Source organism: Petaurus breviceps, unplaced genomic scaffold (assembly GCF_028583685.1).
Source record: "Petaurus breviceps papuanus isolate PSGF00001 unplaced genomic scaffold, PetGlider_PUasm1.0 90740, whole genome shotgun sequence".
In the NCBI taxonomy this organism is placed as follows: domain Eukaryota; kingdom Metazoa; phylum Chordata; class Mammalia; order Diprotodontia; family Petauridae; genus Petaurus; species Petaurus breviceps.
In genome coordinates, this window is record NW_027187330.1 from 6,485,845 (window position 1) to 6,508,880 (window position 23,036).

At 40.3% G+C, this 23,036-nt stretch overlaps 1 protein-coding gene across 4 annotated transcripts in view; it reads left to right on the top strand.

Annotated features, from left to right (window-relative positions):
- The window catches only part of VSTM4 (V-set and transmembrane domain containing 4), a 166,772-nt gene that overhangs the window by 27,407 nt on the left and 116,329 nt on the right, over positions 1–23,036 (top strand). For all 4 annotated transcript variants that reach the window (XM_069067243.1, XM_069067244.1, XM_069067245.1 and 1 more), the window contains exons 3-4: positions 15,901–15,969; positions 21,476–21,583. In XM_069067243.1, the coding sequence (XP_068923344.1) occupies positions 15,901–15,969; positions 21,476–21,583 (177 nt within the window). The remainder of the gene's footprint in view (positions 1–15,900; positions 15,970–21,475; positions 21,584–23,036) is intronic.

Here is a 23,036-nt window from a genome sequence, read left to right on the forward strand (position 1 = left end):
TAATGTATTCAGCTCTAGGTACCTTAGTTCCAATAAGTTATGTTCGAGCTGGAGAAAACCAGCAAAAATGAGATGGAAATGAAAGGCGTCTTAGGAGACAGGCTTAGCACAGTTGAAGACATAGCACTGAGCCAAATAACAAAATTACGTTGAATGATACTGGCACTAACATTCCAGCAAAATGAAATGAGTCAAATGCAGTCCTTAGGGGATGTACCTTATTTTCCTCTGAGTGATATTGTTGCTTTCAGCCAGGCCATTTAACTTCATGGAAAAGCTCATGTATCTCCAATATGGTGGATGGATGGTATGAAGCCACAGATTCATGGACGCTTGTAGGAAATCCAATGGTCTTCTGCCTTGAAGAGACCTTCTATTTATTTAGGTGATCCTGTTTTTTTTTTTTCCTCCCGTGAATGAAGGTATTTTATTCACTTCATTCTAATAGAGGGCTTCTTACACCTTTCTAATAGGTGGGTTGGAAGCAGGTGGTAGGAGCATTTTTGAAATAAGGAAACTGAAACATAGGGTAGTGATCTACTGATGGTTACTTAGAGAGTAAATGAAAGAGCTGGAAATAGAAGCTTGCTTTCCTAGAGAAGAATGTGACTTGTTTCTCAATATCTCTTTGTTCTGTCTGTGCGATTTCAATAATTTAGGGACTTTTAGATGAGCGAACTCCCTCCTGAAGAGCAACAACAGTTCTGCAATTTATAGTCCCAGTTACCTGGGAGTACTTAGAAGTTAAATGACCTGCCTAGGGTCACCCAATCAGTGTATGTTAGAGGCAGGGGGGAGTGCCCTCCTGGGGCACTTACTTCTAAAGGTGTGATGGACTCATTCCATTTATTTTTCACACCTCCTTTATTCTTTCACTGTTCTGCCTATTTATTCTAGACTCTGGAATCTATAATGTATTTCCTCAGAGGGGACAACACAATTCTGTTGCTACATCTAGGGGGTAAAAACAATAATGATTGAAAAGCAAGACATAGTAGAGTTGACGTGTGTGTGTGTGTGTGGGGGGGGGGTGCGCACGCAACCATGTGCTCCCCTGGCGTTCACAGACCAGAATAAGCTGTCTTATCTACAGCCTTAATAGTTGGACCCAGTCTCAACACTGGCCACACCTTAGAATACAAAGGGAACTGGAGAAATGGAGTCTTATTTAGACCAAAATAGTGAACCCGGCTTTTGTATCCTGAGCTATCAACCTCTGGGGAAGCACATGAAGGTAGGTACAGCTGTGACGTCATTGGTATGGTGAATTACTGATGTGGAAATGTCCTCTGCCAATAAGCTCAGCCTCTCTTTTGTAATTTACTATCTTAGAGAGATACCCAAAGCACACAGAGAGAAGTGACTTGCCCGTGGTCACGGGGCCAGTAAGTGTTGGAGACAAGACTTGTGCCCAGGTCTTCCTGACTCAAAAATCTCTCCTCTTCCTCTCTCCCAGGTTGCCTCTTAGTTGTCAAGATGATTACATCAAATTTCAGCTCTGCTTGAGTTGCTCCAAAGACCACACTCCTGCAGAGGCAACAGGGTGATAAAGTGGTTAGAGCATCAGGCCAACAAAGTCAGGAAGACCTGAGTTCAATATGACTTCAGCTAATTAGTAGTTGGGTGACTTTGGGCAAGTCACTTAATCTCTCTCTCTTTTTTTTCTTTCAGAGGGGAGAAAGCAGGGCAATTGGGGTTAAGTGACTTGCCCAAGGTCACAAGGCTAGTAGGTGTTAAGTGTCTGAGGTCACATTTGAACTCAGGTCCTTCTGACTCCAGGGCTGGTGCTCTATTCACTGCCACATAGCCGCCCCCCAGTCACTTAATTTTTATCTGCCACAGTTTCATCAGCTGTAAAATGTGACTAATAATAGCACGGACATTGAGATAGTATTTGTGAGCACTTAGAACAGTGCCTGGTATTTAGTAGGTGCTTAATTATTTCTTGTTTACTTCCTGCCTACCTTGGACACTAGAATATGTAGGTGGCCCTATCTATGACAGGTGGTAGGAGTGAAGAAGTGTACAGAGAAGAATTATTTTAAGCAATGCTTAAGTTACATTCTGGTCATCAATTTATTTTTATTTTTGTCTGGACCTGTTGACACTTTAAACAACATGATATATGCTTAATTAAGCAGTCAGTAAATGCTTAGTAAATCTCATTGCTAATTATCTGTTCTGTGTCTCCAGAGACAATGGAATTATTTCGTTAATTTCTTCCAGTGGTACTTTAAATGACTGTCCCCAGGGTGTTAACTTTGCATAGGTCAGTAGTAAAGTTCGTATAATATTTGGGTGATAAATACAGAGCAAACTCAAAATAGAGGTCATTTTCATGTGGCTATTTGAATGTTTGATTGTAAATATTTTGTTATTTCATGTTTTAGCTAAAATGATTATCTACAAAAGGAGATAATGAAACCCAACACTTACGTGTTTTAAACCAAAATAAAAATGTGATTGGTTAATATGTTTTGCACATTTTAAGAATGAAATAGTTCAATTGACAGAGAGAGATGTCACAAAGTGCTTCTATTGTTAACACTTTCAGGGACATGGAGGCATTTCCTAAAGCATGAAGATTAATTTCTATTTAGAACAGAAAGTTGCTTCTAAATTCTAGATTTGGGCTGAAAAAGAGTTGGGAAGAATATTTTGTTTAAGCGACTTGGATTTGGAGGATCTTATGGTAATTTAAAGGTACTATAGAATACAACATCTAGTCTAAACCCCTCATTTTACAGATGAGGAAACTGAGGCCCTGAGAGCTAAAATGACTTGTGTGAATTATTGCAATAGCTTTCCAATAGGTCTTCCTGCTTAAATTTCTTCCTTTCTAATCGATCCTCCACACTGGTCTCTAATGTTTCTCAAGCACAGATCTGACCTCCTCTGAATTTTAGAAAAATTTTTAAGAAAGCTCTGGTGGTTCCCCATTGCCTCTAGGATAGAATGAAAGCCTCTGTGTTTGACACTTATAGCCTTTCCCAGGTACTTTCCAGCCTTATATTACTGTTCCTTTCTCACACTCTTTGGTCCAGCCAAACTGTCCCATTGTTACTTCTCACCCATGATATTCATTCCATCTCTGATCCTGGTGCCTTTGGACAGGCTACTTGTGGCTGGAATACATTCCCTCCTCATTTTCGCTCCTGCTTAGAATTCCTGGCTTCCTTTAAAACCCAGTCCGTCTGCAACCTGACACCTTCCTTGGTGCCCCCAGCTGCCAACCTCAGTTCATAGGGATGGATCTATAGACTTGTATATATAAATGTTGGTTCCTTGAAAGACTGTAAGTTTCTGGAAGGCAGTCACAGTTTCGTTTTTTGTCTTTGTATATTCCACAGACATTTAAGATGCTTAGTTAAGTATTCATTGTTAAATGACAAAGCTGAAATGTGAACTTAACTCCCCTGGGTCACATCCTGACGTTTTGGTTTGGTTTCCTTGTAATGCACAAAGTGAGTGATAACAGGCTAAGTCAAGATTTCAGGAAAGTGTGGCTTTGACATCATTTTTAGTTTTAACTGATAAATACATACATACATGCATACGTACATACGTATGTATGCATGTATGTAGGCATATATGTATATTTCATTTAAAATTAAACATATATTATATGGAATACATGTAACTTTAGGATTTGCAAAGAAATACACACACAGATAGGCACAAACACACATGCCTGTGTGATTTCTTGTGCAAGACTATTCCAGCTAGAGCCTTAATCAAGCCACATGGTCATTTGCTAACAAGTTGCAACTTCTAAGCCACCAAGTTTGTTTTGGGGGTGAAGGCAGAGCTAGAACCCCATGTTGTGAGGTGCTATAATATTCTGTGGGAGAAAGGTAGAAGTGAATGATACCTTTTCATAGAGGTGTGCTTTTGAAATGTGCAAATAAAGAGGGAGACCTGAGAAGCATGAACATTAACTGAAGAGGGTCAGGCAGTATGGTGTAATGAAGGGAGTTAAGAGAATTGGGTTCAAGACCTACTTCTGACCCTTAGGAACTGTGCGAACATGGTCAAGTTGCTAACACTGTCCGAACCTCAGTTTGCTCATATGAAAGGACTTCCTTTGTTTTTGTTTTGTCATGTCCCCACAAAGACATTCTGTGCCCCTCTTTACCCTGGCTTCCAGCATGTACCAGTGTGTTATTTTCTCCCATTAGGATGAAAGTTCTTGGGGCCCTAAGTGGCTTAATGAACAGAGCACCAGCCCTGGAGTCAGGAGGATCTGAGTGCAAACTTGGCCTCAGACACTCACCACTTAACTAGCCATGTGACCTTGGGCAAGTCACTTAAGCCCAAATGCTCTGCATTCACCCCTCCAAAAAGGAAAAAAAAAAGATGGAAGTTCTTTGAAGAAAAAGACTATCTTACTTACTTGTATCTGAGTCTCTATTGCTTAGCACCATGACTAGCCCATAATGATACTTAGCAAATACTATGTCTGTGACTGTCTGTCTGTTTGTCTATCTGTCTCTCTCTCTCTCTCTATCTATCTATCTAATCATCTATGTATCTATCTAACCATCTACAAAGATTGAGCAGGTTACCATCATAAAGGTGGATATGGGAAATACCAGTTACAAACTTGAAAGATCTATTATTTTTTTTTAAGCAATCAGGGTTAAGTAACTTGCTCAAGATTACACAGCCAGTTATTTCAGGGTGTGGTGCTAAGTATCTGAGCCCAGATGCGATTCCCAGGTCATCCTGACACTGGAGCCGGTGCTCTTACTCGCTGTGCTACCTGGCCTCCCCAGGATCTATTATTTTTAAACTACTATATCAGAGAATGAAAACTGGTCCTTTTATTCAGTAACTGGGTCACTCAGAGTCCTATTTCTTTTTCTGAGAACTTTGTTCTGAGGGGAAACGTCATTAGTTTGTTCTTTACAAGTACGCCATCAGCTGACATCGGAAGGAAGGAGTGGTTGAGAATGGACTTCTCTCACCAGATGTTCCAGGTCACCCAGAGGTTCTATTGACATGTGGCTTTTCTGAAATCTCTAGAGAAAGTTCTCTTGAACTACTTCTTGGTGAGCTGAAAGAGGGGAGAGAGATGGGTGACTGATAAAGATAGGAACTCTGGTGAGTCCTTAGAAATCCAGATAATGACAAAGAATGTCAGGGGGTTTCTCTAGGGATATGGGGAAGCTGTGTGATTTCTGTCTTCTCTCCCCGAGATCCCTTGTCCAGCTAGAAATATCACAGAAACATCTTTTATATTCATGTTTTGGTATTTATTTTTCCTTGGAAAATGAATTCTAATGGCAGAAGGGGAAGGGAAAAGCTAATTGAATGTATTTGAATTAAGAATAAATGTTCATATCAAACTTCATTTTGTCTTAGCAACAGAGCCATTACCATTATGTCCTTGAATTTGTGGGAAGTGCTTCCTCAGGAACTCAGGGTGTCTGAGTACAGAGAAAAATGATAAGATCATTGATTTGGAACTGGAAAGGACTTTAAGAAGCCATCTGGTTCTCATCCTAAGATGAGGAAATGAAGTACAGAGAGGTTAATTGTCTTGCCCAAGGTCGCACTGGGGACTTTGTCAGAGCTAGGCTTTGGACTTAAGCCCTTTGGCTCCAAGTCCACCACTCAGAGATTAAGTTCTGTAAAAACTGAAGCTCTCCAAATTCAGGTTAGCCATAGGAAAGGAAGAAGGGTGGGCAGTGGGCCTGTAATTTCCATTGCTATAGGGAACTTCCAGTGAGGAAAATCCGTTTGCCAGGCAGAGTAGTACGTACCCTGCAGCTTATGGTCTTGGAAAGGTGCTTAGAGCAATGAAAGGTTAAGTAACTAGATCAAGTTCACACAGCTGGTGGCTGTCAAAGGCAGGATGTCACTCTGGGCTTTTCTGAGTCTGAAATCCTCTCTATCCACTGTATAAAACTGCCTCATGCATAGACTTTCCTTCATAAATCTGGTCCCAAGGGAGTTGAGAATAATAGTTTTGACTTAGAAATTCACACTATTATTTACATGTAAATCACTGAAGTAGGAGAAGTTAGGTGGTGCAGTCAACCAGGCCTGAGTCAAGAAGACTCAGCTTCCTGAATTTAAATCTGCCCTCAGGCACTTACTAGCTGTGTGACTCTGGGTAAGTCACTTAATCCAGTTTGCCTCAGTTTTCCATAAAATGAGCTTGAGAAGGAAATGGAAACCTCTCTTAAGTATGTCTGCTCCTCTCCACTCACATAAACATTCTCCTCATTCAGGCCCTCAAGCTCTAAGTCTTGCAATAATCTCCCATTTACTCTCCCTGCCTTAATTTTCTCTCCACTCCAATTCATTCTCCATAAACTGCCAACATTTTTATTCCTAAAATGCAGGTGTGACTATGCAACTCCCTTAACAAGAAATTTATAATAATAAAATAATAATAATAATGCAATGAAAATAAATTCAGTGGCTCCCTATTAACATTGGGATCAAATATTTCATCTTTATCTCATTATTTTAAAGTTTCTCTTATCTAAATTTTCTAATGTACACAATTATTAGTCCATGTATCAGTTATAAATAAGTATGTGATGGGGCATACACTCAAAAGTCTTGTAGTTTTGTTTTGCTGGTTCTTCACTGATAGGAAAGCATCATCAAAACCCATTGGAGGCTTTGGCATAGTAGATAAAACTCAAGATTTGTGATTCAAAATAGCCAAGTCCAAGTCCTGACTCATACACATGCTAGCAAATCACTAAAGGCCGGATGGTTCTCTAAGTCTCTCATTTTTTAGATTACTTTCTATTCAAGCAGTGGAAAGACCCAAACACAGGTTTGGACACAAGCACAATGTGTGTTTTCAGGGAGGATAGCTCACCATTTAAAGGAATCCTTTGTTTTTTTTTTTAAAAAAAGAGCCAAAGTTTTTTATTTTTTAAGTGCCTAATCCTTTGACATTAAAAGAAAATACTTTGTAAAGTGGAGGTTGTGTGTGTGTATATTTAAACTTGAATTTTCTCATATTGGATTTTCTTAAAGACTTTTTCCAATGAAGCTAATTAACTCCTTAAGTACCTGATTAGCAAGTAATTACTGAGGAATTATTAGGCATTAGGGAAGAAAAATGCCCTGGGATACACATTTTGAAGTAGGAAGCAGGAAAGCTTCCAGTGACCATACATACATGTGCACACACACAGAGACATATAGACACACACTGATATTTGTATATATATATGTATATATTTAAAGAGACAGATAGATTTATGTATTTATGCATGCAAGTGTGTATATATGTATATGTAATATATATTTATAATATTCCCACAGCACCCTTTTAGAACCCAGTTGCCTCACAATCTTTCTCTTCTCTTTTGTAAAATTTGTTCTCAGATAAGGATCTGACCGATTCAATGACAAGTTCATGTGAGTTTGTCACCCCGTCGCCTCTTCCAAGGGCATTTGCATTTTAACCCCTATTTCTAACTAGGGCATGAAAGTCTTTGTTCTTTGTGAAAGGACTTTCTTGGTTTTGGTGAGCAGATGAGGAACTGAGGAGCTGACTTTGGAAAGTATGGCGACTTCCCTGTACCTCTGCAATTTGATCTTTTATGTGACTGCTTCCTTCCCCTTCCGCTAGGACCGAATCCTGATTTTTCCTGCGCTGTGATCTTGTCTTTCGTGTAACCATTATATTTATGCAAGAGACTGGAGCCCACTGAGGTGGAATTAACTTTGGAAGTTGTTTTTCTTGGAATGACACGACAGGGTTTTGTCTGTGATAATCCTGTAGAACAGGGCAGTGGATTCCCTTCCCATGGAAATCTGTGGGAATTTTCTGAGGCAGGAAACAAGCTTCTCATTTTTTCACACCTTTCTGAATATTTGCTCTCACCCCAGAGGCTGCCAAACCCGCGTCCATTGCCTTGGTGTTTTGCACTTGGTTTTCCCTATGGAAAGAAGGCTGATAGAAATCACTTTGTCACTTGGTTTGTCTCCCTGTCTGTATTCTTTAGCAACATTTCATTACTTAGAGCAGTTCCAAGCAAGTTTTCCCAGAGTGGCAATAGTGGGGCCCCAAGGTCTCGTCCTTTCCGGTTGGTTCCGTAACAGTAGATATCATGTGGCCCATTGTTTCCTCACAATGTCACATGGCTCATACCATGATATTTACCCTGGTCAGCATCTCTCTAGAAAACTCTCCCTCTTCTCAAAAAAAAGGGTCAGCAACCTTAAGAGATAAGTAATAATAGTGAAGGATATCTAGATAGTGCTTTAAAGTCCACAAAACTTACTTTTTGTTGTTATTGTGCAAACCTATGCAATAACTAGCTCACATTTATAAAACATTTACTAGTGCCAGGCACTGTGAGAACCACTTTACAATTATTATCTCATTTGACCCTCTTAACAGTCTTGGGAGATGGGTGCATTTATTATTCTCATTTTACAGGTGAGGTCCCATCTGATCATACCATGTCTAGGGCAGCTAGGTGGCACAGTGGGTAGAGTGCTGGGCCTGGAGTCAGAAAGACTCATCTCCTTGAGTTCAAATCTGGCCTCAGACACTTACTAGCTATATGACTCTGGGCAAGTCACTTAACATTGTTTGCCTCAGTTTCCTCATCTGTAAAATGAGCTGGAGAAGGAAATGGCAAACCACTGCAGTATCTTTGCCAAGAAAATCCCCAGATAGATTCATGGAGTGTTGGGCATGACTGAAACAACTGAACAAGAACAGCAAATGAGGAAATTGAGACAAATAAGGGTTAAGTGATTTGGTCAGACATCTAGTAAGTGTCTGAGGCTGAATGGGAACTCTAGGTCCAGTACTCTATTCACTGTGTTAGCTAGCTTCTCCATGTGAAAACTCCCATCACTGAAGGTCTCAGCAACTCCTCTGTAATGCCTGGACTTCTGGAATTATCTGGGAACATTCCAGGATGGAAGGACATGCTTATAATCACAGTCATATGTATCAAAGGCAAGATCTGAAGTCTTAGTCTTCTCAATTAGGGTGGCAATCTATCTATCATAACTTATTTTCTCTCCTTAAAGGCATGATTTAATTTTATTCTTACAAGCCTGTGAGGTAGATAGCAAAAGTGTTAATATGTTTTATAGGTGTATAGACAGGTTCAGAAGAGTCAAGTGACTTACCTGAATTCATGCAAGTAGTAAAGAAACCATGAATTTAGCTTTTGACTTCACAAAGTGAATTATTATTATTATTTTTCCATATGAGGCTAAGGATAGGTACTATAGCTATGATTTCATTAGTATAGGGAACCCCTAGATTAGAGATCTCTACCAGCACAAATCTGTACCTTCCCTCTAATTTATAATTATTTATATATGACATATACTATTAATAATTACTAGCGATATAGTATTATATACTATTCTATGCTATACTATACTATTATATCATATCATATCATATTATTATACTATATTATATATATCACTAATATTAATGTATTATGTAATATATTAACATATGTTTTATATGAAACATAAAAATAAATATATTATTATATGTTATTATAGTTGTTATATTAATATATTATGTAATGTATTAACATTATATTTTTATTTATAAATATATTTATAATTAGAGAACCAAGAGGCTTAGTGACTTGCTCAGGGTCACATAATTAGTATGTATCAGAAGCAGGATTTGAGCCTGGTATTCCTGACTCAAATATTGGTTCTCTTTTTTTGACTGAATATTAAATCACGAGAAATTAAATAGCACCCTACATTGTTATATGGCTCATATGGCATTAGCAAGCTGGAGATTAAAGGCTTTTCATTGCCTTCTCTCTCGGTGATTCAGGCAGTGCTGCTATACCACAAAGAAAAGTGAACCCCGACAGGGGCATTGGATCTTCTTCCCAAAACTAGGTAGCTTCTAATTCCTGACTCATTTGAGTCCATTAGGTTTGCAGCTCCTTGTAGCCCAGGGACTATGCATTTTACTGTAACTAAGAAAGTCTTAGCAGGGCTCATCCCGTGGTTTGAAAGTTCAGCAGTTTTTCCTTTGGTCTGACAAAATGTTCCATCAAAGCATTTCATCCACTTACTTCCCTTTGCTTTGGCCCCTTCCAACCTCCTGGAGCTTTTAATGTTCTATTTCCATCGTCCCACAGATTATCGCGCTGTCTGCACAAGGTACATTTACAGAGACATGGGCGAAGTTTTGCTACCTAAGAGAGTTTACTCCTTCCCTGTTCATCTCAAATGATAACTTTCCCTTCTTGTCCAAGACCCACCACCACGGGGGTTTAAAACATGTGCACAATTCCAGTTGGGGCTCACTCGTGGGCTGCATGTCTGGGGGACAGCTGATGTGAAAGGAAAATCAGCTGTTTGATGTCCGATAATGCCTTTTGGTTCAGTACACATATTTTTCACTTAATGAGAGCCAGCCTGAAGTCAGACCACTACAAGACAGGTGCCTTGTAGGCATGAGTATCTAATACTCAGATAATGGAAATGCTGAAAGACAGCTGGGATTGTGTTTTAGAAGCAGGGTGATATAGTGGAATAGGATGCTGGACCCGGATTTGGAAAGAGAGGGATTCAAACCTAGCCCTAGACACTTACTAGCTGTGTGTCCCTGGGAGGGGCACTTCAATTCTGTTTGCCTCAGTTTCCCGATCTATAAAATGGGGATAATCATAGCATCTACCTCCCAAGGCTGTTGTGAGGACAGAATAAAATAGGAAGGAAGAAAACAAGTATTTTTTAAGCACCTACTGTATGCCAGGCACTCTGTTATCTGGTTGCTTAATTGTTTTTCAGTCATATCCAGCTCTTTATGATCTCAATTTTTTGTTTTTGTTTTTTGGAGGGCAATTGGGGTTAAGAGACTTGCCCAAAGTCACAAGGCTAGTAAGTATGTCAAGTGTCTGAAGTCAGATTTGAACTCCAGTCCTCCTGACTCCAGGGCCAGTGCTCTATTCACTGCACCACTTAGATGCCCCAGATCTCAATTTTTTTAAGCAAAGATACTGGAGTGTTTTTGCCATTTCCTTCTCCAGTTCATTTTACAGATGAGGAAACTGAGGCAGACAGGGTTAAGTGACTTGCCAGGGTCACATAGGTAGTAAGTGTCTTCGACTGGATTTTAACTCAGGAAGATGAATCTTCCTGACTCCAAGCTCAACACTATCCACTGTGCCACCTACCAGCACCTTGGCACTGTGCTAACTCCTTTACAAATATTATCTTTTTTGATCCTCATAACAGCCCTGGTAGGTAGCTAATATTTATAATCCCCATTTTACAGTTGAGGAAACTGAGTCAGACAGAGGTTAAATGATTTGCTTAGGGACATAGAGCTAGTTGGTGTCTTGTAATGCCGTAATTGAACGAAGGTCTTTTTGACTCCAAGGCCAGCACTCTGACGTGCTGCCTCACTGCCCCTGATAACATATGTAAGGTACTTTGCAAGCCTTAGTGAACTCTATGAATGATGGTTATGATTATTATTAGTAGTTTTTGACCTTTGAGATAAGAGGGTTAGAGCTGAAAGATCATTTAGTCCAGTCCTCTCATTTAACAGATGAGGAAGCTGAGGCCTAGGGAGGATAATTTACCCGAGGCTGTACACGTAGTTGGTAAAGAAACTGTCACTTGAGCTCTGATTCCAAATCCAATGTTCTTTCCACAGTACTGTGCTGCTCTATCTTAGGGTACTTTCCTTTTCTGTAAAATGGGGCAATAACAGCACTGCTAAAAGGTAGTTCTGTAGTGCACAGAGCATTGCACCTGGAGTCAGGAACTCCTGAGTTCAAATCCAGCCTCAGGCTTTTCCTAGCCACGTGACCTAGGACAAGTCACTTAACCCTGTTTGCTTCAGTTTCCTCAGTTGTAAAATAGGGCTAATAGCACCTACCTTGAGGCGGCCAGGTAGCACAGCGAGTAAGAGCACCGGCTCCAGTGTTGAGAACACCTGGAGATCGAATCCCAGGCTCAGACACTTAGCACCCACCCAGAAACACCTGGCCGTGTAACCTTGAGCAAGTTACTTAACCCCGATTGCTTAGGGGCGGCCAGGTGGCTCAGCGAGTAAGAGCACCGGCTCCAGTGTCGGGATGACCTGGATCAAATCCGGGCTCAGATACTCAGCACCACACCCAGAAATAATAATAACTGGCCGTGTAACCTTGAGCAAGTTACTTAACCCCAATTGCTTAAAAAAAAAATAGCACCTACCTCTCATTGTTATGGTGGGGATAGTGCTTGGCACACAGTAAGCACTATGTAAACATTAGCGTTATTATTGGCTACAAGCTCATCGCATGATCATAGATTGAGATCTAGAAAGGCCCTTGGAGGTTCCTCAAGTCCCCTCATTTTACAGAGGAGAAAACTGAGGCCCAGAGAGGTTAAGTTAATTGCCCAAGGTCACGTGGGTAATAAATGGGAAATCCAGAATTTCAACTCAGGTCCTCTAACACCAAATCTAGTATCCTTTCCCCCTTACTTTCCACCTTCTGCGTTGAGTTGTAAGGATCCACTGAGGTAATGCTTTGCAAACTGAAAACCCCTGTATAAATGTCAGCTCTGATGACCAGACCCCTCAAGCGTTCACTGCCGTCCAAAGAGCATGCTCCCGTGCCTGTGCTTTTCATTAGCTCCAGCTTGTTTCTGCCTTATCTTGTACAAGGATTGTCGTAGCTATTAGACTGAAGAGCAAATGCCCTCTGAGAGCTCATTCACGGAGGACTAGATCCTCTCTTCTGTATCAGAGCAAGAAAGTAAGAGAGGGCCACACGTGATTCCCTAAAGGCTTAGAACTCATAAGGCAGGTAGCCTCATAGCACGACCTCCTGTAATTATTTTCAGCCTCTCCACATCTTCTCTATGCCCAATAACACCTCTACACAAGTCAAACAGCAGAGGGGAGAAAAATTATTGTTCCCTGGTGTTCAAAATGAAAGGGAAGGATTAATATAACCTCTGATACATCACCTTCTTTATGTGTTTGGAGCTAGAAATAATTTAAATTGGGTGAGCAGAAAATAATGCTGATTCACTTTGCCATAAGAATGATCTGGCTGAGAGTGGATAATGTGGTCTAAACAACCTGCCTGAGCCAGTGTGGTGTGCTTAACTTTCAAAGGGTATATTAGTGGAGACCAATGAGACCGTCAGAAGTCCCCAAATTATCTAATTTAATCTACTTAGAACAATTATGAAATTAGGAGGACTATAAACTCAGTGCTCTCAGAGGTCATATAATTCAGTCCCCCATATTACAGATAAGAAGCTGAGTCTTGAGTCAAAGTGACTTGCCCAGGGTCACACAGATAAAAAAAATGTCAGAGGTAGGATTTAAGTTTAGGGTAACTGCCTACAGAATCTGCCTTTACCTCACCATCTTCTCCAGGTGACCAGCGGTTATCTCAGATCTGCTTGAAGACCCCAGTGACTGGGAAGTCATTGCTCTCTCAAACCACCTGTTCCATTTTGGGGTAGTTCTCATTGTCGGGAAGTTTTTTCTTTGTTAGGATAAAATGTTCCTCTTTCTAACTTTCATCCATCCCTTTGGGACCAGGAAGAACAAGCTTCATCTTTCTTCTACTGAATGATTCTTCAGGCAATCTAGTTTCCCATACTAACTATGTGATCCTAGACAAGTCACTTAATGAGCAAACTGCCTCAGTTTACTCATCTGTAAAATTGGGATAATAATAGCACTTACCTTCCTAGGGTTATTGTGAGGACTAAATGAGATATTTGTAAAAAATGCTTAGCACAGTGCTTGGTGCATCAAAGGTAGTATATAACTATTATTTAATATTATTATTTCATATGTGATTTCTCTCATCTATTCTCAACAAATAGGTAGCTAGATTTTGGTTTGGGGCAGAGTAGGATTTTACTGTATAGCTTTGGTTTGAGGTATTGGAAAACATAGTGGGATTTTCACATTTCCTGTTAAGACCTAGAATATTGTTTTAAAATGTGTTCTTCTATCTAAAACCATGTATACCCTTTCAGCCTGGCCCTGATCTTGTGAAGGAGACAGGAGAGAGGCATTCTCTCTCTTTATAAGGCTTAGGGCTGAATGAAGGGATGCAATGAGTAATGCCAGAGTTGAAAATGAGGCCTTAACAGATTCCACTGTGAAAGATGGGATAGGTACCGCTGACTGCTTTGTCACCCAAGAACACTCCATTCATCTCCTCTCTCTCTTTTGTTTTTCCAATCTTGTCTCCTCTGTCCACTATATCTGACTGAAGGGAAAAGGGGATTGGCAAGCATACACGGTCTCAATGCATTCTTAAAGAAGGAGATAATTCACTTTCCAGTAGACCTTCCCAGCAGTCTAGCCACTTACTTCAAAGTGGCCCCCTGTCTTTAGAATATGGGTGAATCCTGTTCTTTTCCTTGGTTCCATAGATTAGATATGCCTCAGACATAAGAGCTTCTCTTGGCAAATAAAGAACAATAGCAATAGTTTCTGTTTATGATTAGATGGCACTTTCTCTGAAAAAGATCTGGGAGGGTTAGTGGACTGCAGGCTCCATACATCTCAGCTGGGTGATAAGACAGCTAAAGTTAATGGGATCTTGCATGCCATTGGAAATGAGGCAGTGAAAGTCTTGCTTCTTCTGCTTTCATCAGACTTCATCTGGGGAGCTGTTTCTGGTTCTGAGCACCATAGCTTAGGCAGCCTATTGATAAGCTGGAGACTTTCTGGAGGGAAGCAATTAGAACGATGTGGGGCTTCCAAGTGCATGCCTTTGGAGGATCAGTGAAAGGAAATGTGGATGGTTGCCTGGCTGAAGTAGAGTAGGGGGATTATAGTGGCTGCCTCCAAGGATTTAAGAAAGCAAACTGGGTCAGGGATTCTATTTATTCTGCTTGGTGCAAGAGGGCAGCACTAGGGAGAGTGTGTGGAAGCTTTCATGGTGCAAAGAAAAGTTCCCTAATCCATGGTGCTATTGAAAAGGAGAATGAGTTCCCTTGGGAGGGAGTGAACTCCCACTCACTGGAAGACTTGAAAGCAGAGGCTGGATGACCACTTGGAGTCTTTTGTAGTGGAGGTTTTTTTTTTTCCCCCAGTATGTGTTGGACTTAATGGCTTCTGAGGAATTCCTTGTGACCTGAAACTCCAAAATATAGCCATTACAGATTTGTAAAACACTTCATAGCGGGGTGGCCAGGTAGCACAGCAAGTAAGAGCACCGGCTCCAGTGTTGAGAAGACCTGGAGATCGAATCCTGGGCTCAGACACTTAGCACCCACCCAGAAACACCTGGCCGTGTAACCTTGAGCAAGTTACTTAACCCCAATTGCTTAGGGGTGGCCAGGTGTCTCAGTGAGTAAGAGCACCAGCTCCAGTGTCGGGATGACCTGGGGATCAAATCCGGGCTCAGATACTCAGCACCACACCCAGTTGGCCGTGTAACCTTGAGCAAGTTACTTAACCCCGATTGCTTTAAAAAAAAAAACCCAACACTTCATAGAGCAGCTAGGTGGCACAATGGATAGAGCTCTAGGCCTGGAGTCAGGAATTTCAAATCTGGCTTCAGATACTCACTAGCTAAGTGACCCTGGACAAGTCACTTAACCTTGTTTGCCTTAGCTTCCCTCATCTGTAGAATGAGCTGGAGAAAGAAAATGGCAAACCACTCCAGTATCTTTGCTGAGAAAGCCCCAAATGGGGTCACAAAGAGTTGGATATGACTTCAGTGACTGAACAACAACTACATCACTGCAGACCAAAAAAGAGAGGATTTCCACAAACATTAACTCAGTATTATTGTTGTTGATGTTGTTTCTGAAATATTTCAAAAATGGGCTTAGTTTTTCTAGTTAGTTATTGACTCCCCTTCCTGTTACCCTGGTAGAAAGAGTCAAGGATATTCCTTTGGGTTCTACATGCTTTTTGTTCATCTTTCTTTTTTTCCTTTTTAGTGATTTCTCCCAAAGCATCAGATGATTCCACTTTTGAGAAAAAGAAAGAGACCTGGGCATTTTTTGAAGGTAAAGTATCAATTACCCTCACAATCAAATGCCACTAGCCATGGATAAGAAAGGGAGTCAGAAAGCTAGGTTTTCATTTTTACTATGGCGACCATACTTTTCTTCCCATTTGCCTATATTTACATATCAGTCTAATGGTAGTACCCAGATGGTGTGAAACAGTGTGTTTCAAATTTAGAGATGATGGTGATTATGATAATAATGTGATGATGAGACAGCATTTATATTGTGCTTGACTTCTAGGCTACACAGTGGTTAGAGGTCTGGATTTAAGAGCCAGGGAGACCTGAGTTCAAGTCTTGCCTCAGACACTTTTAGCTTGTGTGACCCCAGGCAAGGAAGTGGCTTAACCTCTTTGAGCCTCAGTTTCCACATCTTTGAGGAGGGTATACTCAATGGCCTCTAACATTCCTTCTAGCTCTGAATCTGTGCCCCAGAATTCTAATATGTTTGCCATGACATTCCTTCTCTTGAGAGACTCTCCTGGATTTCTAAAGAAATTTGAAATTCCAAGGAACTTTCAGTTTGGAAATCACTGAGGTTGGATAAAAAAAGGTATAATGAATTATTATCATGGAACATTTATATAATATGGTCATAAGTGGCCTACAAATGACTTCAATACTGAGACAAGCAATTCTTTTTTTTGTTTTTGCATATACAATGGACTTCAGGCTTTTTAGTCTGCCATATTGATATTTTTCAGGCTCAGTGGACAGAACTCCAGACCTGGAGTCAAGAAGACTTATCTTTCTGAGTTCAAATTTGACCTCAGACTAGCTGTGTGACCCTGAGCTAGTAACTTAACCCTGTTTGCCTCAGTTTTCTTATCTGTAAAATGAGCTGGAGAAAGAAATGGCAAACCATCCCAGTACCTTTGCCAAGAAAACCCCCAATAAGGTCACAAAAAGTTGGACACTACTGAAAAAAGAGTTAACACTCATACTTTTCTGAGCTGTAGCCTATTAATTAAATAATTAATTAATAGTAAATAGTAGTCTATTAATTAATTAATAGTAAAGAAGAAAGGAAGCAAGCACTTATTAAGTGATGACTATGTGCCAAGCACTTTATAATTATGCAACTTGGTTCTCCTAACGATTCTGGGAGGTGTTATTGTTATTCCCATTTTATGGTTGAGGAAACTGAGGCAGGCAGAGATTATGTGACTTGTCCAGGGTCACACAGCTAGCAAGTGTCCAACACTAGATTTGAATTCAAGTCTTGCAGACTCCAGGTCCAACACTATATCACCTAGCTGAAAATATTATATGTTATCTAGAAATCCTTCTACCACAGTCCCTATCAAAAACCACCAGCCTTATATTCTATTCCCTACAGAGACTCAATGCCAATAGGAATTAAGGGCCTTTCAGAAGGAAAAAAAGAATCAAATATGTATGTATTGTTTAATATTTTAAAATAAAACTTGTATAGTAGCAACTTATCTTTGTTATTTTAACCCAAGCAAAACTTCTAGCAAAATCATTGCTGTAATTTTAACAAACGGGACTGAGGCAGGGCCCCTTTGCCCCTTTGTACTTGGATGAGGAGACTAAGAATTGCTGATGGATATCTCTCTCTCCTTCTGGAGCTTAGCTCAGCCGGATGTGAGCCTCTAACACAGAGAGAGCTTTGTTAGACTTTTTGTTGGTGAGATGTCAGAGTCCTTTGGGATACTTCTCAAATATTTCACCCTGAGAGAGGTGATATTACGAGCTAGATAAGAAATCCGAGAGACAAGGATTGATTCATTGATATACCTGGAGCTCATCCAAGCATCCAAGTTCTCCATTTTCAAATTTGAAATGTTAGGTATTGGCATTTTCTATATGAAGGCCACATTGTTGGAATTTTCATTCCTGGATGGCAGCAAAACATTGTCACTTAATCTTTCCAAGATGGCTTATGTAAGTGGTTAGAAACTGGGCTGCTGCCCTTTGGGTTAAAGAATGTTTAGGTCACCATGTCATAAAGCAGCCCTGAAGGACAAAATCTTTACCTCTTTGCCTAGAACAAGTGTCGCTGGGTAACAGAGATTTTTCCCCTTCCTTCTGCCAACTAACTCCCCTAAAGCACTTCAGCTCTGTTGGGGTGAAATGGGGCTGGGCTACTATCCCCTTGCCCTCCCGCCATTCATGCATGAATCCATGTACAAAATTTCTAGACCCAACATCTGCTTCGGGGAGGCCAGTGATGGGTGGATATTTTCTGCATGGCTGTTTGCAATTGTGTTTTAAAATTACATTTGTGTCCTTTGAAAATTAATGACAAAGGACAGGGTAGTAAGTGGAGTAAGTGAATAAATAAGGTAGTGAGCACTGGGGGCATGGAGGTAAGGATAGGGAAAGGAGAAGGAATTACTGATGTGATGGCAAATGTGATATTCTTTAAAGTTAATTCCAAAATGAGTTACTACAAAACTCTATTTAGACTGACTGCCTTGACTAGTGAAAGACAAGCTCAGACAACTCATGGCCCTACTGTTTTGGAAGTTCAAGTGTCTTACACAATCCTATAGGAGTCACATAAGAAAACAAATGTTAAGACTAAAGGGTGGATAATGTTAGAATATTGCTATTCTAACACTATTCATAATAGCAATTTACACTGGTATAACCCTTCACAGATTTTTTTTAGGGCATTTTCCATGAATTAGCTCATCCAATATTCACAATGGCATCATGAAGAAGGTAGAGTAAATATTGTATCCCCATCTTACAGAAGCACAGAAAAGTTAAATTATTTTCTTGCAAGGTCTAAGATCGAGGAAGTTCTGAATTCAAGTCTTTAGGCTTCAAATCCAATGCTGTTTTCCCCACCCTACACTGAATTCCAATGCTGGGGGTCACGGTGGGTGGGGCAGTGTTTGGTTCCTGACTTTGTCCCTGAAAAAAATTGCCCTGGCTAGGAACAGAGCAAGAACTTACAACTGAACCCCAGAGCACTCTCTGTGAGTGTTCTCTGATTAATGGGCCCACACTCTGCATTCTGGGCAAAGTGACAGTAGCCTAACCCTATTCTGCTCCAACAGAGATGAACTGCTTTAGGGGAGTTGGTTGGCAACAAGAGGGAAAATAAATCTGTTGTCCAATAACAGTTGTTCTGGGCAAAGGGGTAAAGATTTCCACTGCCACCCCCACCAGACTGCTTTGTAACATGGCGACCAAAACAGTCTTTCTTCTCTTGTGTTCACTGTCATCAGTTCCTTCCTGGCCCTAGGGTACTGAATTTCCCCTCACAACCTACACACTCTGGCCTTTTCTACATGGTTCCAAAACAACTAGTTGTAAGGGGGACAATTCCATCAAATTGTCTATTTGGCATTTCTTAGCCAGGAAGGTCCAGTTGCTTGGCTGAATTGAGCCAGCTTTGTAAAGCTTTATTTTTAACTCTATCAAGTCAGATTACTTAGGACAAAGGGAGGACTGTCACTTCTCACCTAGGCCAGCAAAACTAGGATCCTTGGTCTTGGCCTTGAAAAGGGAGCAAACATCCTCCATAGGTAACAGGAGCATTCCCATGCCAATAGAATCATGGAAATGGGTATGTTAATAACTTCATTTTCCTTATCATGAGGGGTTTGGACTACATGACCTCTGATGGCCTTTCCACCTCTAGGTCCTATGATCCTTCTGTCTTAAATCCTATGATAAAAGGCAAAGAATGCAGGAAGGCTTGGATTTTATTCTTGCCTTTGCCTCTTTGTGTGACTTTGGGCAAATCCCTACTTTGAGGCACCTCTCTAGTTTCCTCATATATAAAACGAGGAAGCTGTGTCCTTTGTGGCTCTGAATCTCTGATCCTAAAATGCTAAAAATTGTTAGACTTTAGAGTTAGCCTTTATCCTTCTTTTCTACTTGACCTAGATTAGGTTCTCTCTCCTTCCTAAAAGCAAAAGCTAGACCAGAGCTCAGAGCCTCCATGCTCCTTTGGTGTCCATAGTATATCCCTACAGTGCCAGCAGATAGTCACCAGTTGGGTTCATTTCAAGACGTTATGCCCACCATTTGCATATTGCCTTGAATAACCTCCTCAGGTAAGAAGCTCCCATATGCTTCTAGAAATCCCTGTCCTGGTTATGTTTTGCTCACTGGGACCCATGCTTAGAGGCTCTAGCTCTTCTGTTTTTCCCTGACTGGGTAATATGTGTCCTTATCATCACTACTCCATTCCCATGATGTTCATAGTGTTTGGTAGCACTGCAGTGTCGGGTTACAAGTCTCAACTATTTATGAACTTTATATTTCAATGAGGTCACAAAACATACCTGTGCTATCATGTCTCAGTTCTATCTCTGATCACTTCTACGAACCTATTCTATGTTTGTCTGCATGGCTGTAATAGAGAGAGAATGATGTCTGCACAAACACATTTGAGTTCAGTGTTTTGTGTTTGTTTTCTGGTAAAAGGTTCAGCTCAGTCAAAAACCTGGGGTTGTGTGTGTGTGTGTGTGTGTGTGTGTGTGTGTGTGTGTAGGGTTCAGGGGGGAAGGGGAAAGAATGTGATATTGCACTGAACTTGAAATCAGGAGGAACTGAATTCAAATCCTGCCCCTGGAACTTATAGGCTGATTCCCCATGAGCAGATGTCTTTTTTTCTCTGAGTTTCAATTTCCTAGTCTTTAGAATGAGGATAATAATACCTGTAATGCTAGATGGCACAGTGGATAGAGCTCCAGGGCTAGAGTCAGGAAGACCTGAGTTCAAATTTGACCTCAGACACTTAACTAGTTGTATGATTCTGAGAAAGTCATTTAACCTTCTTTGCCTCAGTTTCCACATCTGTAAAGTGAGCTGGAGAAGGAAATGGCAAATCACTCCAATATCTCTGCCAAGAAAACCCCAAATGGGGTCACAAAAATTTAGACAAGGCTAATTGACAAAACTCTAATATTTTATATATAAATAATATATCCTTATTCTAATTATATGTAATAATTATATGATTAAGCAGCAACATATACACATTTTATATATTGCATATACATACACATAAATATGTTATATATTTAAAATTTAAAACCTTCCTAGGAATTTCAGGAATACACACATACTACACACACACACACACACACACACATATACATAAAAATTATAAAGATACACACATGAATATGGCATAAAAATCTCTGGGTAGTTGAAAGCCTCAAATATATAACATGCATGTGTTTCTATGTATACACATATGCACTAAATGTATACATGTATGTTTATGCATGTATATACACATATTTAAAGTTTAAAACTACTATAAGATATATGTGTAATATACAAGTATGTGCATGTGTATGTGTTGTTGTTATTGTTTCTCCTTTCTTCTCAAAGAGGACCAGTCTGAGTATGTGTGTATACACACACACACACACAAATATACACACATACAGGCACACACACTCTTTTTGATGCTTCATTCAGAAACTTTGAAGTTGAGCTTTCCCTCACTGGAGATGGTGTCCCTTAGGCCCTGCAGGTCTCTTCATGACCTCTTCATCATGCTTTTTCAGATCTCTACATGTATGCTGTCCTCGTGTGCTGCATCGGGATTCTCAGCGTCCTTCTCTTCACATTGATCATTCTCTGCCAGTCTCTGCTTAACAAGAGGAAATCAAGAGGTAATGACTATCAAAAAAGTTCTTCTATCTATGGGGTGGAAGCATTAGGCTTATAATTGGACCTCATAAAGTCCAGAAAGGCAGGTGATGTCACATTGCCTCTTGGTAAAAGACAGATCTGTTTAAAAACCCGTAATGATTCAAGAGTAACTTTATCCCACAATAGGCAGACTACTGGAGGGAGTAGAATTTGAGGTTAGGATGCTTCTCATCCCTTTGATTTTCAAAGGAAAATGTGAACATAGTTGAACACTGACCACCTCCATCTTTTTCAGAATTTCTCCCTTCTTTGACTTCTCAGTCAGTCAGTCTATAAACATTTATTAAGAGCTTACTGTATTCTAGTTACAGAACTAAGCACTGGAAATTCTAAGAAAGACAAAAATATAGCTCTGCCTTCAGAAAATTCACATTCTGGTGAGGAACAGGGGAAAATGAACATGAAAATTACCATTTATATACAAAATACAAAGAATGCGATTGGGAAGATGTCAGAGGAAAGGCACTAGTACTGAGGAGGGAGGGGAGATCATGAAAGACCTCTCATAAGAGGTGGTATTTGAGTTCAGTCCTGAAGGAGGCCAGGGAAGCCAGGGATGGAGGCAAAGGGGAGGATGTTACAAGCATGGCAGCACAGCCGGTTAGAAGGCACTAAATGAGAAGATGAGAGGCTGTGTTTGAGGAGCACCAAGTAGACCCTCATTGCTTCTGTGACCCTACCAACCTAGGTCTCCTCTTGCTTCTGTGGTGGCTCTTTTCCTTCCTTCCTTTTTTTTTGCTGCCTTCTCATCGTTACCTTCAAATCTAAGTGTGGCTGCCATCTTGAGGTCTGTCCTTGTCCTTCTGCTCCTCTCTCTCTATGATATTTCCTCTCGCCATTTCATCTACTCCTGCATTGTCTAATAGAGCCTTAATGTTGGTGGCTCTTTCTCTATCCCAAACTCTTGACCAACATTTTTTTTTAACACTTCTACCTATTTTTCTTGTAGGTTTCTCAAACTGAATATGCCTCAATCCCCCACCACCAAACAATAACAACAGCAACAATTTCCCTTGAAAATACCTGTTCCACCTGACTGCTCTATTTCTATTTACTTTTTTCAGGATTCATATTCAGAAATTCATAATTCACTTTTTCTTCTTTCTCTTACCCCCAAAATCAATGAGTTCTATTAGTTATTGCATTAATTTTTCAATTCTTTCTATCAACCCTGCCACATGAGTTTCAAGTCCTTATTAATATATTCCAGGCAAATTATATGATCTGACATTTAAAAGATAAGCCTTGCCTTTGACCACTTTGATTATTTTGCTCCTATTCTAATAGAAATGCTCTTCCTCACCCACCTCTTTCTATGATATCATATTCATCCTTGAGGACCCAGCTAAAATGCCATCTCTTCTATGACCATCATCTCTGCCCTGATCATGTCATCAGAGGTTTCCTCCTCTG